Raw genomic sequence first — 19,394 nt, 5'->3', positions numbered from 1 at the left:
CCTTAGTGCAGTTACATTGCTTCTGTTACTTCATATGCACCATGCCTTCTTTGGCAGTGCACCAGCTGTACTTTGCTTTTGTATACACATTCTGAGCAACAGCAAACCAAAAATTTAAAACATGTCCAAAATAAAAATACTTTGCAATGAGAAACAGCCTCTGCTACTGGACTTAAAGCATCTAGTAATTCTAAATGTCAGATTTCTATATCTTAGCATGTTTTTGTTTTTCAGTAGACAAGATTGGCAAAAGTAAACACTCTTGCCTACAAGTTATGCCATAAATGTGGTTATTGTGTTATAATTCAAAGAAGCAACTAATATGACTTATTTAATCCTGAACAGGGAAAATCTCTCTGTTTTAATAGTTATTCTCCTATTTACTAATGTGAAGTACAATAAATGTAAAGGACCATCCAGATCCTTTTTCACGTTTTAGAAGAGCTGCATGTTTTTCCAAAGTTGTGAAGTGTTTCTTAACTAGTATATAAGTCATATCAATATACTTCAAAGAATGCGACAGAAAACTTGATATATTCATAAATTTAATTTTCTGTATTTATGCAACATGTAGGAGATAAATGTGCATAAACACAGCTGTACTTGTCCTCCAAATGTTTCGGCAAAGCAGTTGGCTATTCGTTTTTAGTTTTGGTCCAAGGTCTCTTTGCATTGAATGAAAATAAAGCATTGCAAAATTTGATGTAGTTCATCTATCTCAAAAGCTGTATGAGTTATATCAAGAAAAAAAACCCTTCAAAAATATAAAAAGGATTAAAAAATATAAATTTCAATTGTCAAAGTGTGGGTAATTAAAAGAAAAAAAAATCCTTTGCAGGAATCAATACTTTACAAATTTTAATATATTTCCCATGTGATATGCAGACTATTAGGCTGCAGATACGTTGTGTTGTCTGAGATTATTTCAACATATACCTTCCAGGGGAACGGTAATATGAAGTACATTGAATAAATTATATAACTTAAATGTGTCAGTTGTGCTCATTGCAAAACCACAGGTACTGTCCTTAAGACAAGAAAAAGTCCTTAAAACTGTAATCTCAAATTAGTAATTTGTCATTACCTTGTAAAATTGAAATAAAGGTTACAAATACTAATCTATTCTGTAATACTGTGGGATTGACCTAGGGTATTCTGGATCAATTTTTTTTAATTAAAAATACACCAGAATTAAAAAAATTTAAGGAACATCAAAGAGTACTGTACAATTATACCACTATGTAACAGTATGTATAAATACTTGGCAGTAAAGCTTCAGTAGAGAGTGATTTGCAATGAAGAAGTTAATATTTAGTTTGACACGGAAAGTTTGCAATAGCAGATGTATCTTCTCTGGGTGTCATTCTTCCATTCCACTGTCACTGGGCATTGCAGGCCATACAGGATCTTTTTTCCCCCCCCCTCAATGCTTTTAACTCTCCCAATCACTCCTCCTACGCGCATTTCTAACAGAAAGCCTCCTGTTGAACATGGCAGTCACATCTGTATGTACCGCAAGCCTTAATCTTGTTATTGGTGAATGTCCTCATGCCTGATAATTTTGTAAATTACCCAATAAAAAATATTGAAAATCAGAAAGGCTAACGGGAAACAAGCTCTGGATATTGTGTCTATCTTCTTGGCCCGGTCAATGAATACTTTTCTCATCTCATCAGGGCTTTTTGGTGCAGCTTGAACAGGATTATTTGGCCCCTTTTGTGTCACTCCATCTTTTGCTTGCAGACATGGGCCCATTCCATATGCTGTAAAACTAAACTGACTTCCCCTTACATCATCATCCTGTTGAAAAAAAAAAAAGGAAAAAAAACAAGTTTTTTTTTATGTACAGAAATCTTACCAGCTGCTAAATAACAAGTATTGCACTGTTACCTGAGTGACTTCTTGAATCCACAGTTTATCTTAACTAGTTGAAATTTCAGCCCTATCAGTGTCTGTCAAAAATATTGCAGCAGCTTTAGCAAGCACAGAATTTTCCTATTTGTTTATAGATTCTGTAATCTATTTAGAGAAAAGAGAAAGCTTCGTAAAGTAGTGGTAATCAGGCACACAACTTCTGATTTGGTTTGATTTTCTTCATTTACAGCAAATATCCACGGTTTTCACCTGGGCAAACTTCACACTGGTCTTTTAGACAACAGCCATTTACTTTGCACATTGCTTAACAAAACGGGATCCTGGCCTCTAGAGATACTCATCCCACAAGTGCTAGTAATGTTCACGTTAATTATATTAGAGAGAATTCTGCCTATTTGGTCATTGCATGTTTAGTTAATCTTATCTGTATGCCTTATTTCTGCTGTTCCCTGTGAATACATCAGATAAAGAGAATAGAATGTAAAGTGTCTTAGTTTAAAATAAAGTGAATGAAAGCTAAAGGCTAGATTTTTCTTCTGACTCATTCTTCTGTCAATTCAGGGGATAACTGGCAAAGACATTCTGAATTCAGGGGGCTGTAAGAGAAGGTGTTTTTTAATTACGTGGCAAAGAAACAAAAGTAATGGTCTGAAGATATACATCTTCATAGCATGCATTTCAAGAATGTGGCTTCTGTCTGGAGACATATTTTGTACTTCTCTTTCCCTGGTTAAAGGTTTTCTCAAGTAATAAAGGAGGTACAAATGCAGGCAAATGAATGATACAGACTGTGAAGCCAGGGCCAAATTTGGTTCTGAAATATATTCCAGTGTATTCCTTCACTATGTATGTTACTCAAGGATGGTCACGTGATTTTGATGGCATTCACAATTTTTTTAATACTGATTTTAAATTCAGGATTTCTTATTTTTCATGTCTAATTTATCCTAATTGCTTTAGGATGCTAGACTTTTGTGAAGTATGACGAAGTATTATGTATATTTTATTTTTAAGTAAATATTTTGGAAAGTAATTTCCATAAGTATTAAAAAAATAATTAAGCAGCAGTCAATTTTCCTTTTGTAAGAGAATTTTTGATATTTTGAAGCTCTTCCTAGCTTAAATTAAAATAAAAGTATAAAAAAAATTATTTACCAAAGCAAGTCAAATAATTAGTGTTTCAGTTCAGTAATTCTGAAGCATTTTTGTTTTATTTAAACCTCTTATTTTATACAATTGTAATTTCTCAATGAACACAGTTTAAATCCAAACTTCCAAATTTTTCATTTTGAAATGCTTGTGACATTTGGAAAATCTGAAAATGTTTTGGAATGGAGAATTAATTCTAAACATATTTAAAGTTTTGATTAAGTAGTACTTGCTAGAAGAACTATTGTTAATTACTTTGTTTAAAAAAATTCCAATGATATTTATTATCAATATTAGTTGAATAAGTTATCTACGAAAGAATGCAGATCGATTACTAAGTTTGAAGTGAACTAGTTGGCAATCAGCACGAGCATCCAGCAGAGCTGTAGTTATCACCCGACTGCTATAGTTATTACCCAACTGCAACACTTTTTCGTATATGTAAATGAATAAACTTATAAACTAATATAGTTCATTGAAACTACTATACTTCAAATCTGTATTAGAATTTTCCTATAAAAACAAAAAATAAAGAAAAATTAACATGAAAGAAAAGGAGGAGGAAAAATCACTGGCTGACTTCAATATGGAAATGAATAACAGAAATACAAAATGGTAGGATCATTATTTGATGACGTGATAAAACAAAGATCTAATTACTACAATAGTGTTCCTCTCCTGTCAGAAAAGAATGGGAAATAATATCTTTATAGTAGTTGTATTCCAGAAGAGTTGTAGTGTTGTATTACAAATACATAGACTGTGAAAATTTACACTAAACTTGCCATTTAAACACCTTCATATGTACAATTCAGGGTTTAAATCTTTTCACGCTTCTCCAGAAAATAATACTTATGATTGCACAGGCTCAAAAAGATAATAAAATAATGCTTCTGAGTGGCAGCTTTCAGTTGGGTATGTTTCCAAGATGAGGCATTATATACTAAGTGTTTACTGTCTCCGTTCTATGCTTACCTGAATTAAGTGATCCCCTAGAATGGTTTTAAAGGCCAGGTCTCTGCTTCTTTGTTTTGCTTGCAGACATCCTGAATTTAGTCTGCAAGCAGGTTACTTAGAAATGCTCTCTGTTGTTGAGGAAGTGATGTGAAGGTCCTTCTAGGAATCTAGCATTTCTGCCAGTGTCTGTTGGATGGTGTCTCCATGAGGGCAGGCAGGATGGTTGGAGCCTGCCAAGTCAGACCAAAGGACTAGGGCTAATGGATATGCAGGAAAGGACACCTTCTGGAGCATTGTAACATACCAGGTACCACCATATGTTTTTTTCCTAGGGTACCAGCGGGAATATCCAAAATGTGGTTCTGCAAGTTTTCCGGCAGGTTCATAATGCAGAAAAATCATTAATTTAGCCTCAGATTCACATCTGAGGGTGCTTGTGCACAGCAGGAAAGATGCAGTTACTGTTATTATTGATATTAACTTTTGAGTGCTTTTTTGAAGGCATTTTTATAAAATGCCAGTGACACCCCATTTGTTTTTATCAATTGACTTGGCTACAGTCCCTCTTTTTAACTAGAAATATTTCTCATAATGCACATGTCCGAGTCCACAGTTGTTGAAATCATCTAATGAAAGCACCCTGTATGTCCCAGTTAAGAATCTGGACAGTGAATCTTCCTGAAAGAGTCCTGCATTTTGGCTGAATTTTTTTTTTTAAATGTAATAAGGAAGCTTTTCGTTTTGGTCTTTTGTGTATTTTCTCAGTGCATCATCACTAAAGAAAAGAAAATGAATGATTTCTTATTGATTTTTGATAAACCTTTTAAAATCTTATTATGAATTAACCTTAATAAATGTTCGATATGAATGTGCTTTTCGCACAATGGCTTTGGAATTAACAATATTCTGCATACAGCTACATATAAATATTTTATCATCTCTATTAAAATTACTGTAATGAAAGAATGGAAATAAATTAAATAACAATTTTTATTTAGAAATTTAGAATTCTTTGGACGCCTGAAGGAAATAATTTCAATTAGTTTATTTTTGTATCAGCGTTGTTCTATAAAATACTTAGCTATGAAGTATTAGAAAGCTGTCAGTTTCTGTGGCCCTGTGACTACACTGTTTTCTGTCCATATATTTAATAATACATTTCTCTTGAGGAGTAATATGCGTAAGGGCTGAAAATATCTCTATAGCCTTTTGACTGTAGGTTGTGGTACAGCTTGAAGACTTATTTGAAGCCTTGGCTTTGGTTATTTGAACACTATATTTTTACTGTTAATTTTTGAGAAGAAAAGTGTTATTGAATTGTTTTGCACTACAAACAGCTTGGTTTTAAATGCTGATCTGGTAGCAGCTGATTTCTCCTTGAACTGATGTCACTGTTCCTTTGAAGTTGCAGAAAGTAAAATTTGAATAATATGTTTTAATCCAGATTTAAACAGATCAAAATGGATTATGAAATTAACAAGACAGGTACTTTTATCAACATTTCACGTCATCACATACAGGTAGCAATGAAGGTATATGGAGTTCACATGGGAAGACTATTTCAGACAAAAGGACAGGGCCTCTGTTAATGATTGGATATCACAGTATGACAAATGGGACATCTTCTTCATAGTTTACCCTTAAATTTGTACTGTAGATTTGAGGCAAAGTCCCGTCTATAGGTCCTGTACATCTCAAGCCATTGCTATGCTGCAATGATTCACTGATTTCATTTCCATCAAGAACTCCCTCAAAATACTTTCATCAAAACGGATGGGTTGACCAAAAAGAAAACAAAAGAAAAGAGGTGTGATTACCATTAAAGACAATCTGGTTTGCATGTCTATTTTCCTCACTAAAGATACGGTGATCTTTAGATTTTTGAAAATAGAATTAAAAGATTGACTATTCCTGAAAACTAAATATTTTAGAAACTAATCTAAAATCAAAGTGTTATTCAGTATATGTACACAGTCAATGTTTTTCCCCATACAGTGTAAATGCAACTAAGAAAAAGCACTGATCATGGGTATGTTTCAGTAGCCCTGTATGACTTTTAATTCAGCCATTTTTTTCTTTTTGTCTTTCAAGACTGAAAGGAGTGTAACTGTAAATGGATAATTAATATTCATTCATTCTGAAGAAAAGTTTCCATCACATTAGTAATATAATATTTGTGAAATAGTTGTGTTCATTGGCCAGATTTATTTGTCTGACAGAGACAAAGCACTATGGATCATATACTGACTACCAAATGAAGTTGCAAATTGGGAACCAAAATTCCCCTGTTCTAAGGATTCATTATGCCATTTGTGTAATCATAAAGAAATATGACCCTTTTTGAAAAATCTCCTATACCTATTGTGATGCCTATTGGCAAACAACAACGAGTAGGTTGCATATTATGTTGCAATAACAGTTTTTATTTATAAATGTATGTATAACACAATCCCAGACACTTCAAATTTTTTGTTAATTCTATACAAATTGGATATGGCCTTTGAAAAGAAATTTGCCTTTCAGTTATTTGGAATCATCAAGTGAGGTCCATACTTACAACCATAAAAATGGTAGCCAGAGGGTGCAGTTTTACCTAAGAATTGCCTTTGATGTTTCTGTTACTGTTTTCTGGGAAGGGAGGCTGCAAATGTGCTAGATGGTGTAAGAAAGAGGCCGTGACTGTAGGTGGAAAAAGCATAAGGGATATGGCAAGGATAGATGAGCTTTGAATGCCAAAATGTCTTGATACAGCTCTGTACATAATTACATTTTGTATAACTGTATAAATTTCCATAAATCTCATCAGCTTTTATTTTGTTTGCTACACTCATTTATTGCAGAGGTTTTATCTGAGTTCGAGCATATGGTTTTTAAGAGAGAGATTTCAGTTCTCCTGTGTTTTTGATCAGCATTGAGAAGGAATAACCCATAGTTTTGATCAAATTTACAAAAGACTCCAACCTGCGAAAAACTGCAAATTTGTTTGAGGATATGTTTAGAGTTAAAATTGAATTCAATGATTTGGACAAAGAGTCTGAAAAATACGGGAGGAGAGTCGGTAGGTGTAACTACAAGGTACTACCTTTAGCCAGGAATAATCAACTTCACAAACTTAAGATGGAAAGTGAATGGCTCTGCAGCAGTTCTGGAAAAAGACTTAGGAGTTATGGAAGGTCACAATCTTGATATGGGTCATTACCATGCTGTTGTTAAAAAGGCAAATGGCAAACTGGTTTGGATAAACAAGTGCATAAGTTGCATGATGTGATCCTTTGGCTGCTCTCAACAGTTACCGCCTAGGCTTTATGTTGCAAACACAGTTTTGAGGAATTATATGGACTTATTAGGAGAATTTCCAGGGAAGAAGAATGAGCAAAAAAAAGACACTACCAACTGGAAATATTTAAAGAAAAGAAGACTGAATGGAAATGTGCAAATGGCTATATAAAGGAATGAAGTAGTCTGTTCTCTGTGCCTCTTCTAGACAAGCTATGAGAGGCCAAACAAGGCATGAATAAAAAACTTTCTGAACCATTGCAATAGGTTGTGGGGGAGCTTGTGGAATTTTTATGACTGGGACGAATTAGGTATAACTGATCCTGACTTAGGTCAGGAAAATGGATTCACTGACCTCCCAAGGGCATTCCAGCACTGAAATTCAATCATCTGACTGTTGCTAGGGTTACTTGGTAAAAGTAAATATTTCTTGCAACAAGCATGTCTTTTTAATTACAAAGAAAATAAACTTTGGAAATTCTTCAGCTGCCCTACTGCAATTAAATATTATTTATGTATGTTCTCTTCTGTCAACATATACCTGAAATGAAACATTTCCAAAACCATCTATTTTTGGACTTTTGCAACACAGTCAAGTCACCAGGAATTTTGCTATACCTTTGCAGATAAAATGCCAATGCCAAAAAGTTCTGTATTCATCAGTTGGAATTCACCTGGTAGAAAAACCTAATCTTAGTAAAATGTCCCAAGATTATAAGCATATGGCATGAAAAAGTCTAATAAGTTATCCTAACTACTCCATTTCTCTAGTCCATTTGGACATAAATACTGAATAGAATAGCAGTTTTCACTTTAAAAAGAAAGAGGATTTAATGTTCAAGGAAGCCCCTGAAGTTTATTTTAAATGCAGCCTTTTAACGTAACTTCTTCTCCTGTCTTTTGACTTTGTGGTCAAATGAATCTTTCTTTACACATGGTAGTTTTAAAAGTCAATGCAATCTAATTCCTGAGAGCCAGTGGCTGTTTGACCTCGTCCAAAGGGATAACAAACGCATACAAAACTTTATAATCATCAGCTATAGTAACTGACTTGGAAAAAGACAAAAGAGGAAGGAAACACGAGTTAATTTAACTTATGATCCTAGGGCCTGCATTTCATATTAGAAATTGTGGTGAATAAATAATATTTGTGGGAAGGAAGGCTAGTTATTAACTGCTTTCTTTAATCCATGAGGCATCATTTATTACCTGTATACCAGAGGGTTTAGGATGCGATCCAAATTTTTTGAAGAGATAAAATCTCCATGCTTGTAACGTTTCAAGTTCTAGTATACTTCTTGGGCAAGGAATTGTTTAATAAAACATTGAGAAAAAGAGAAGCAATTAGCTGAGCTGTTTCTAGAGCTTGAGAATGTGTATTCTCAAAGGTTAACTGTGACAAGGAGCTCTAGCTCTACATAGAATTGGAGTCAGTCAAGAAATGTTCAGTTAAATTAATCTTTTCAGAAAAATGTCTATTTGTCAAAATCATAACCTGTATGGGAACAAAGCCTTTTCTGGTAAATTTAGGCTGAGAAATGTCTCATGATGAAACATACAGATACAGGGAGGAAGGGAAAGTCATATACTCCCAAATATGGTTAGTACCCTCACCTGGATATGTTACGAAGAAAAGCATTGAAATGCATGTCTTCATCCTTCAGAATCTAAAGGGAGTACTTGATACTTTAATATAGACCCTGCAGTCTCTAATTCTAACCCTCTAATTTTATGAGAACCTAGCAAACAACCTACCTGAAGCTAGAAGATTTTCTAATGAAGTATAAAATTAGAATAAGGACTTTTAAGTGTCAATTCAAAAATACCATAATGTCAAGCACTGGTCCAGTAAAACACTTAAGTCAATGAGACTATTAATGTGCATACTCTTTTGTTAAGTGGTCTTCTCTTAGAAGTGCTTTGTATATTGTGAATCCTTCTTCACATACCTCTAAACTGAAATTTGATTGATTGTGATTGCTGAAGAAGTGTCTTTGGTGAGCTTGAAGTCTTGCTAAGAGGGGGCTGGAAAGACATTTGGTTTGATTCTGAGGAAGGAAGGTAATATTACCTGCCAGTTTCTAACCCTGTGGTTATAATACTTGAGCTGTATCTAAGGAAGTGAAAAGACATCACTAAAGTTGAATATGGTGAATTTGCCTGAGATGCAGAAGACACTATAATACACAGTGAGAAAAAGAAAGGACTGCAAGTATAGTCACATAATATATCACTCACCACAGCTGTTTGTATTTGATACATGACACATTTGTTGTGGCTCACCTGCCCTCTGTCCGGTAATCCGTCTCTGCCCATCCCATTCCCCCCATTCCAAACCTTTAAGCAGCTTTCAGAGAGCTGCCATATTTCAAAAACAAACACCCTATCACAAAAATGCTGCTTTCCTCCTGTGTGTCTCAGAAAGCATTTTTTCTGCTACTGTCAGCGGGGACAAATGTTGAAAGCAGGTACATGCAGTCTGAATCATCTTCTAGGCTACAGTACATGAGTTTTTCTCTGCACCTGAAAAAGTCTAGGACTCAACACATGGGAACAGGCAAATGTAGGAAAACGTCATTTTCATTTGACTCTCCAGCCTGCATTTTAACATGGAGTCTTGCTAGCAGAGACTGCTTACGTAGGCTTTACAGCATTACAGGTTTTCAAAATCTTCTAAGTAAATGGGACACAACGTGTAAAATGTCTTCTCCTTGTGATGTAAGCAGTAAATTGAGGTAAGTCTTCAAGAATGAAAGACGGCTGAACTGAGTCATCTCTCTACGGTCAGACTTTCATCCACAGTAGTATTCTAGATAGTGACTGAAAGCCAGTGGAAAGGCTCTGCATGACATCAGTGGTGGGTACTTATTTAATGAGTAGGTTGGAGAAATATTTACTCTTTGAAAAATCAGAAGCAGGAGTTACATATTGTTGTAAGAAATTTTGCTTATTGCTAGATTTATTGCAATTTATTGCAGCTTATTGCTGCGGACTTCAGAATTCAAACCTGTAGCCTTAGCTGTTTGACTTTGCACATTGGTAGTGACTTATTTTGCTGGTAGTCTAGATAGCTTCAGCTATAAAATAAATATTAATATCCATTACGGTATTAAAGTTTCTTACTAGTTGTATGAATAATTTGCCCTAAATTAACATCACAGAAGGAAAAACCACAAAACTTCTCAGCCTTTTAAAGTAAAATGTTTGTTCTTCCACCAATAATATTGATTGAATAAGTATTTTTTATATTAAAAAATATTCACATGAAACATAGCTGTTAAGGCTTTGAACTGAATACTAAAATGAAATTAAGAAACATTCTTTGTTGAATCTCAATGTAGTACAAACTGCTGCATGTACCAGCAACGTTCATCCACTGAAGTATAATCTGACTCTTCTAACAAACAGAGTGAAATTCATGCTTGTGCAGATGGCTCCCACATGGCCCATGCCTCATTTAAATCCCTCTTAATCCCTCTTTCGAGAATCCAAGTTGGATTTATGCAGTGCATAGTCCTTGTAGTGACCCTCTGCCTATAGTGAATTTCATTCTGTGCTGCCATTTTATTTATATTGCCAGTTTATGCTGCAGTATGTTTACCAAATTAAATCTATATCCTGGCATAAACAAATCTCAGACTCTCTTTCAAAGTTGTGAATACTGTTACCTTTACCTTGTTCTTCTTCCTCTTGCGGCGGAATCGCAGAAGTTCTTTATGCTGCCTTGACACAAAGTTTACAGCTGCATACTCCAAAAGTGCAGAAAATACAAAAAGCAGACACACAGCCATCCAGATGTCAATCGCTTTGACATATGACACCTACAGAGAGAATAGAGCAGAAGACTGAATACGTTAAAACTACAGATGTGAAGTTTAGTATTTCATGTCAGGAGGAAGTGCATTAACATCTCCACATCCCAACACTACTTTTATCAAACAAAACTTAACATGAAAGCTAGATAATAAGAGGGACAACAATTCAATCTATAAGGGTTAATTTTTTTTTTAAAAAATGTAGTCTTTCACAAAATGTGTTTACTGTTTACATCATTAACGGTTCCTCATAGTGTACTATGTATTTTACCACAAACCAAATAATCCACAAGAAGCACATGCTCTTTCTCCATTTGTCCTGCTAAAGATCTGGGAATGATACTAAGGAACCAGAAGATAGCTTATAGTGGGACCAGTGGGAATTCCTGTATTATAATGGATCTGATTTAAAGTTCCTTGAATAGAAATTAGGTAGAAGAAGGGAGATAGATGGAGAACTCTGATATGTTCATTCTCCGATAGCATAGGCATGGTAAATCAAAGATATAGGTTCAAATCAGTCCTGTAATAATTTTGACACAGTGGAAGTACTGAAAATCAATTACAGAGTAGATGAACTCATTGCAATCCTTTATTGCCAAGCTCAGCTGCAGGGAATAATCTGAACTAGGAAAGTAGGGCCTGTTCCCTCTCTGTGTGCAGATTTACAAGAGCTTTGTCATGTAAGCCAACATAGCTAGCTTCAGGCCTCAGAAATGTGACAAAAACATCTGTAGCTCTCTTTGGTAACCTCCTACATTCTTGCTTTTCTGAGTTTTTATAGCATTCCATTTTCTTATCTGTTGATGCATTTGGATCCATATACTTGAGGTGTAAAGCACACTCACCCCTGTTAAGGGTATCTATTTTACTTAGAAAAAAATTTAATTAGCCAGCCTAAAAATACCGTGTTAAAACTAATATGGAAGTGGACTTTGTGTATTTTTCTTGTATACGTTTTATTTCTATTAACTGCAATGGCACATGAAGATGGTCAAGGAATAACCCTTAAAATGAAAAAGAAAATCGTTAAAGCAATGACAAGTCAGAAAACTTAAATAGTTAATCATAGAAATATACTTTAAGCTACACACATTGTGTAGTGAACCATTCCTTATGCAATTGTTTGGAGCCATTTAGCTTCACATTTTTCTACATTTTAATGTAAGTATGTTTGTAACTAGTGAGTTAATTCATAATGTAGGCAGGTTTTGGGAAAGCAATATCATTGAAAACAGGTTGGAATCTTTGACCTTTAGAAATTCAGTCATATTTGCTAGCATGTGATCAGATACTGGCATCTGGAAAAGGATGAGCTAGTCAACTGCTAACAAGCAGCATTTATGTAGTACTGAATAACATTGCTTTCATCACTTGCTGATGTTTACGGAATTTAGTAGGTATGTGGTTGGCTAAATAGTTGAGACAGGAGAGAAGTGAAATATATTTGATTGGTGGCTCAAAACCCTCCTAAATATTTCAAAGTTATTTATATCCTTTAGAAGATGCTTAAATGCCAACAATTAAAACACATATTATAAGGTTGACTGAAGGTATTTATTTGCCACATAGCGTTATGACTAATGTGGTACAAACAAAGGAAATTCTGCCTACCTTTGGAAGAGATGCTCGTGAACCTGAGCTTTGTGTTGTCATGGTCAATACAGTTGTTATGCCTAAAGCCACTCTGGCTGGAGCTGCATCCATATTGATCCAAAATGACACCCAGGAGAGAATGACGATCAAGAGGCTCGGTATGTACATCTGGATGAGATAGTAACCCATCTGCCTCTCAAGGTGAAATCGGACTTCAATACATGTAAACTTTCCTTTTTATAACAAAGAAGAAATATTCAATAAAAATAGAATATTCTTTAATGTCAACATCTAGTACACCCTCTAAAGAACTTACACTCTGTCAAATATATTTATTATCTCATGAAAGATGAATATTTTGATTTCTCTTTAGTGATTTTTAGTATGTAAGGTCCCCCATTATAACAGGACTATCTACTGGAAAGACAGCAGACAGAAAAACTGAAAATTTAAGAATTTGATAAACTCTGGAACTCTTCTTTCCTTATAAAAACAAAGAGATGACTGAAACACAAATCATTATGATATAGGAAAGTTCCTCTGTGTAATCACACTTGTTATCCCACTTAGTGTTTGGAAATACTGCAGTATGCAAAGAAAAGGTTTGATCTCCCATTGTATAAAGTCTCCTTTATATTTTGGTTCAACTTTAAGCTTAAATTTATTTTTTTTTTAATCCAATGAATTTGGGAAAAATATAGTAAGATCAGTGTGGGTGATCAATAGGAGATTTCGCTAAATCTCTCCTTTTATCTCCCTTTAAACTGTTCCAACTCAAAAGTACAATGACCGAGATTCAAACAGAAACTGAGGACTTTAGGAAGCTGATTAAATGGCCTAATTTTTCCAGATACTGACCACCAAGCAACTTCCACCAATTTAACAAAACCAGAACAAAAAAATCTATTGTTTGCTCATACCATTTTTTTCTCTTTTTACCCTCTAAACTGTAGATTATTTCACAGATCTTGACCTGGTCTCATTAGGTTTTCTAATTCTGCTCAGTGCTCATATTAGTCACATATGAATGGTGCTGAAGGCAATGCTGTTACTATAAATAATGTATACATGAAACTGTTTCTCACAGCAAGAAATACACAGATTTCTTCCTTATTTGAATGAAAGCATTTCCTAATTCTAAATTTAACATGGAAAGCTACGTAGTTATTTATTTCTTAAGTGGTATGAAGTTCTTTGGTTATGTTTTCCAGTAGTTTTTGATAGATCTTTTGCTAATCTATTTTTATTTTCCAAAATGCCATTTTATAGCAAATTGTTGCACATTAATAGTGCTTTAATATTTTTCATATTACCAAAATTTATGTAATAGACTTATTTATGATCTTATCCTATACTAATTTAATATATTGTGTATTATGCTGTGACAATAGTGTTAGGCACACAGAAATGAGTTTCAGATAAAGTCAAACTGTAATGTTTTTATTCTAGGTGTATTAAGTGCTTGGAAATATCTTCTGAACTTCATTATTTTCATAATAGTCCTATTAACAGGCCATTAGTTCTTTCTATGATGTCATAGTAAATGTGATTGTATGACATTTTTATTCTACTGAGGAACAAAAACCCCACATATTTAGAAAGACAGTAGTTATGATGTTCAATTTTAAAATGACATGATATATCTCAGGAGTTTTATATCTGCCAGCTCAGTTCCATTCCTAATTGCCAGTGTTTTCTGAATCCTATCTGTGTTCCAAATCCTGGCTTAACCATCTGCTGCCCCAGCTTCAAAACTGATTTCTGCTTCAATCAGGGAATTAAGTCCTGGTTTAACAAAGTGAATGGGAATTTTGGTGTTTACTTCAGAGAAGGCCAGGATTTTCCCCCACGTTTCTCTTCCAGTATCTTCAAAAGGATATCTACATGATACATTCTTTTACTTACTTAGCAGTTCAGCACACCCCACATAACTAGAAGTTCTGCTCTGACTGGTCTTTGTCGGAATCATATTCTTACTTCAAGATGGTCCTTACCCTGAAGATTTCTTTTTTTTCTGACATTTGTTCTGTTAATTCAGCAGTCTTGGACAGCAGCAGTCTCTCTCTCTCATACATCACAGTAAATCATGGTGGTAAGGAGTGACAGAAATACATCAACCAAATCTAGGTCTTTTGCAAAGCCATTTTATTTGGCATTGTATCAGCAAGAATTACAGTTCAACATGCAACATTTTCTTCTTATAGGGTCCTATATTCTTCTTTCAAAACAAATTAGAAGAAAAACTAAGGAGCATCAGAATGGGTAATATATGCATAACTGGAGTGTCAATAAACATTGGCTATTGCTTGTGCAATGTTTTTTTTCTCAAGAGAAAGGTGGGATAAGAGTCTCTTTCCTGAGTACTCACGTGGGCTTGAATTATTACAGAGATCTCAGCACAAAAATACTGTGGTCCTAAACAAGGTGCAATAAATAATATATTAGCTCTGATGTGGTTTATTTTTATGTAGTTGAAAGTTTGCCAGGTTTGTCTGAGAGGAATAGCTGTGGACAACAGAACCCTAACAAAATGAAAGAGATTCTGAATGAAAGGAGTGCAAATGGAATATATTGTAACCACAGAAAAGGAGAGAAAGGAGACTGAAGAGGCCAGAACTAGGACTGAGTGCTGTGTCAGAGGAATTACACTGAATGATTTCTTTGGTTGGTTTCATATTTTTGTAAACATCATAGGCCAAGGTAAAAAAAAACAAAACCAAAACAAAAAAATGAAAAAAAGAAAGTGAAGTGTGTCTCAAAGTGGAAAAATATCTTTGCTTAACTCCACAGAATGTGTGAATTAGACTCCGGTTTTTGTCTTAGGCCCAGGGAGTTTATGGACATGCCAGTCATATGTCCACTGCTTCCCAGTCAAGACCATTGTGTTCCTCATCTGCTCTGTTCCAGTGTAGCACTGAAAAATTAGCTTAATACGGGGCAACTCCCCCGGGAGACTGGTGGCTACCCAGGTAGACACTTGTCTCTGTTACTGCACTGCTGACTATTGGCTTTCTCACCAGTGGAAGACAGCAGAGGAGAAAGGCGGCAGCTGGAAGTCAGTCTCGACACTGCAGTTGCAGCAGTTGCTGGTCTAAGTGTGGAAGGGTTGATGTTAGTTTTTGCCCTTCCTGGCTCAGATCAGAACCACCTGCATAAACTTGACTAATGAAGCAGAATGGAAAAAAAACCATTTGCACTAGCAGATGTGAGCTTCAGCTAGGAGGCAACCAGCAGAGGTTGTGCTGTTGTTTCCCAGCTGAAGCCAGCATCCAGCTGTTGGCCTCTTTTCTCTTCCTGTATTCCATTCCAAATTCAAAGCCAGGTTAGCTGTGATTTAATCTATTTGACTGGATGCTTGAATGGATCAGAAGAGACATATCCATGAAGTCATCTCAGTGGGGAAGGAGATAGACAAGCAGCTAAGAGCATTGCTCTAAAAATTCATTCGCAGTACATAAGGGATAAGCTCTCATTCATTCTGATATGCACTGTAAACATCACGGAGCGTGGCTAGGAGGACTATATGAAACCTTTGTGGTGTTGTCGTTTTGCTGAGGCTGAGTAACAAATTAAGGCATGATGTTAGTTTCAGACCATAGCTAAATATAGATGTGCACACAATCCATACAATGGACAGATTTTTTTAATGCAAAAGAAAGAACAGCTATTGAGGGCTTCCTAAAGGATAAGCATTTTTTCCTGAAACAGAGGTAATCTTCTTTATGTTTGTAAGTCTAGCCTAACCAGGGATTCAAGTGTGATAAAGGCACTAAAAGTGTTGCCTTCCTGAATGCTGTACCTATGCACATGAAGTGAACATACTGGTATATATGCATGTGATGGTGTATTTTTCTCACTTACACATGTTCTTTGGTAACAATGTCAGATCTGGCATGATTTCAATGCCATGTCCACACTGAAAGCAATATTCTAGTGGAAAAATATATATTCCAGTCAGTCTGTATGATTTTTCTTTCCCCCGGAAAGTATAAGTGGCTTTTCTTGGGAGTCAGTGTCTAGGTCACATATTCTTTTTTTGGTTGTTGCTGCTGTGGCCAACTATGGGTAACCAGAGAAGAGCAATTTTCTACATTAGCACTCCTTCACACTGCACAGCCTCCTTGGACCATGGCAGGTGTTGTTTAAGCAGTGGGTTACACAGGCAGCAGTATGCCTATGTGATTAAAAGGCACTGCCAGCACTGTGGGATGTACAAGGGAAATCAAGCATAAGTAGTAGCTTTCAGTCTGCAAGGAGTCCTTCTTTTCAGTTTCATCTGCCTCAAACTGCTCCAGAGGCAGTAGTTCGTAGAACTTAAATGTATTTGCCCCCTTTTAGCAACCCTTAAGACATCCCTTGGGGGAAGCTCTTCTTACTGTACCCTTACAATGTCATGGTCACGTTTGCAATTCACAGGAAGGCTGAGTAGCTGTTTCTGAAGCTACACAGAAAGTTTTCATAATGGAAAATCACCTTAGGAAACTAAGCCAAGGAAATAGTGTGCCTGAAAAATAATTAATAAAGATAAGAGAATAATAATTATTAAATCACTATGAAATTAAAAATTAATAACAAAATATAAAATGAATAAGTATAAACAACAACAAAAAGGAACTAAATATCATAGAATCATAGAATCATAGAATCATTAAGGTTGGAAAAGACCTCTAAGATCATCGTGTCCAACCGTCAACCCAACACACCATGTCCACTAAACCATGTCCCTTAGGGCCTCATCTACACGTCTTTTAAATACTTCCAGGGATGGTGGCTCCACCACTTCCCTGGGCAGCCTGTTCCAAGGCCTGATCACTCTTTCAGTAAAGAAATTTCTCCTAATATCCAATCTAAACCTCCCTTGGCGCAACTTGAGGCCATTTCCTCTTGTCCTATCGCTAGTTACTTGGCAGAAGAGACCAACACCCACCTCACTACAACCTCCTGTCAGGTAGTTGTAGAGCGCGATGAGGTCCCCCCTCAGCCTCCTCTTCTCCGGGCTAAACAACCCCAGTTCCCTCAGCCGCTCCTCACAAGACTTGTGCTCCAGGCCCTTCACCAGCTTCTTTGCCCTCCTCTGGACACGCTCCAGCACCTCAATGTCCTTCTTGTAGTGAGGGGCCCAAAACGGAACACAGGATTCGAGGTGTGGCCTCACCAGTGCCAAGTACAGGGGCACGATCACCTCCCTGCTCCTGCTGGCCACACTATTCCTAATACAGGCCAGGATGCCATTGGCCTTCTTGGCCACCTGAGCACGTTGCCGGCTCATGTTCAGCCGGCTGTCAATCAGCACCCCCAGGTCCTTTTCCTCCGGGCAGCTTTCCAGCCACTCCTCCCCGAGCCTGTAGCGTTGCCTGGGTTTGTTGTGGCCGAAGTGCAGGACCCGGCACTTGGCCTTGTTGAACCTCATACAGTTGGCCTCGGCCCATCGATCCAGCCTGTCCAGGTCCCTCTGCAGAGCCTTCCTACCCTCCAGCAGATCAACACTCCCGCCCAACTTGGTGTCATTTGCAAACTTACTGAGGGAGCACTTGATCCCCTCGTCCAGATCATTGATAAAGATATTGAACAAGACCGGCCCCAGTACTGAGCCCTGGGGAACACCGCTCGTGACTGGCCGCCAACTGGATTTAACTCCGTTGACCACAACTCTCTGGGCTCGGCCGTCCAGCCAGTTTTTTACCCAGCGAAGAGTGTACCTGTCTCAGCCGTGAGTCGCCAGCTTCTCTAGGAGAATGCTGTGGGAGACAGTGTCAAAGGCTTTACTGAAGTCCAGGCAGACCACATCCACAGCCTTTCATCCACTCATCCACTAGGCGGGTCACCTGGTCATAGAAGGAGATCAGGTTGGTCAAGCAGGACCTGCCTTCCATGAACCCGTGCTGGCTGGGCCTGGTGCCCTGGTTGTCCCGGACATGGCTCGTGAGGACCCTCAAAACCAACCGCTCCATGATCTTCCCCGGCACCGAGGTCAGGCTGACTGGCCTGTAGTTCCCCGGATCCTCCTTCCGGCCCTTCTTATAGATCGGCGTCACATTGGCGAGCCTCCAGTCGTCCGGGACTTCCCCAGTTAACCAGGACTGCTGGTAAATGATGGAGAGCAGCTCAGCAAGCTGCTCCACCAGCTCCCTCAGTACCCTCGGGTGGATCCCATCCGGCCCCATAAACTTGTGAGCGTCCAGGTGGCATAGCAGGTCATTAACTTCATCCTCTTGAATTATGGGGGGTTTATCCTGCTCGTCGTCCTTGTCTTCCAGCTCAGGGGGCTGAGTACCCTGAGGATAACCACTCTGACTACTAAAGACTGAGGCAAAGAAGGCGTTGAGTACCTCAGCCTTTTCCTCATCCTTGGTGGCAACGTTCCCCCCTGCATCCAATAGAGGATGGAGATTCTCCTTGGCTCTCCTTTTGTCATTAACATACTTACATGTTATAAGTACATATACGTACATATAAGTACATAAAACATACTTATATGGCCACGACAGTGGCCAGGTTGAGTTCTAGCCGGGCTTTTGCCTTTCTAATTTCCTTTCTGCACGACCTAACGAGATCCCTGTACTCTTCTTGAGTTGCCTGCCCCGTCTTCCACAAGTGATAAACTCTCCTTTTTTTTCTGAGTCCCAGCCAGAGCTCCCCGTTCAGCCAGGCCGGTCGCCTTCCCCGCCCGTTCTTCTTGCGGCACATGGGGACAGCCTGCTCCTGCGCCTTTAAGACTTCCTTCTT

The 19,394-nt window shown here is 37.2% G+C and overlaps 1 protein-coding gene across 5 annotated transcripts in view; it reads right to left on the bottom strand.

The window, feature by feature from the left end:
• Nucleotides 1-1,511: 1,511 nt before the first annotated feature.
• GLRA3 (glycine receptor alpha 3) overlaps nucleotides 1,512-19,394 on the bottom strand; it is a 103,136-nt gene continuing 85,253 nt past the window's right edge. Inside the window, exons 7-11 of one of the 5 annotated variants that reach the window (XM_075150568.1) lie at nucleotides 12,687-12,901; nucleotides 10,932-11,078; nucleotides 5,620-5,739; nucleotides 3,254-3,256; nucleotides 1,512-1,800 (exon numbers count right to left, since the gene is read on the bottom strand). In XM_075150568.1, the coding sequence (XP_075006669.1) occupies nucleotides 1,531-1,800; nucleotides 3,254-3,256; nucleotides 5,620-5,739; nucleotides 10,932-11,078; nucleotides 12,687-12,901 (755 nt within the window). In that variant the 3' untranslated portion in view covers nucleotides 1,512-1,530. Of the gene's footprint in view, nucleotides 1,801-3,253; nucleotides 3,257-5,619; nucleotides 5,740-10,925; nucleotides 11,079-12,686; nucleotides 12,902-19,394 lie in introns of all 5 variants that reach the window. The other 4 variants (XM_075150569.1, XM_075150570.1, XM_075150571.1 and 1 more) reach the window with 4 other exon arrangements.

Source organism: Calonectris borealis, chromosome 4 (genome assembly GCF_964195595.1).
Source record: "Calonectris borealis chromosome 4, bCalBor7.hap1.2, whole genome shotgun sequence".
Lineage (NCBI taxonomy): Eukaryota > Metazoa > Chordata > Aves > Procellariiformes > Procellariidae > Calonectris > Calonectris borealis.
This window is presented reverse-complemented; position numbering and strand designations above follow the sequence as displayed.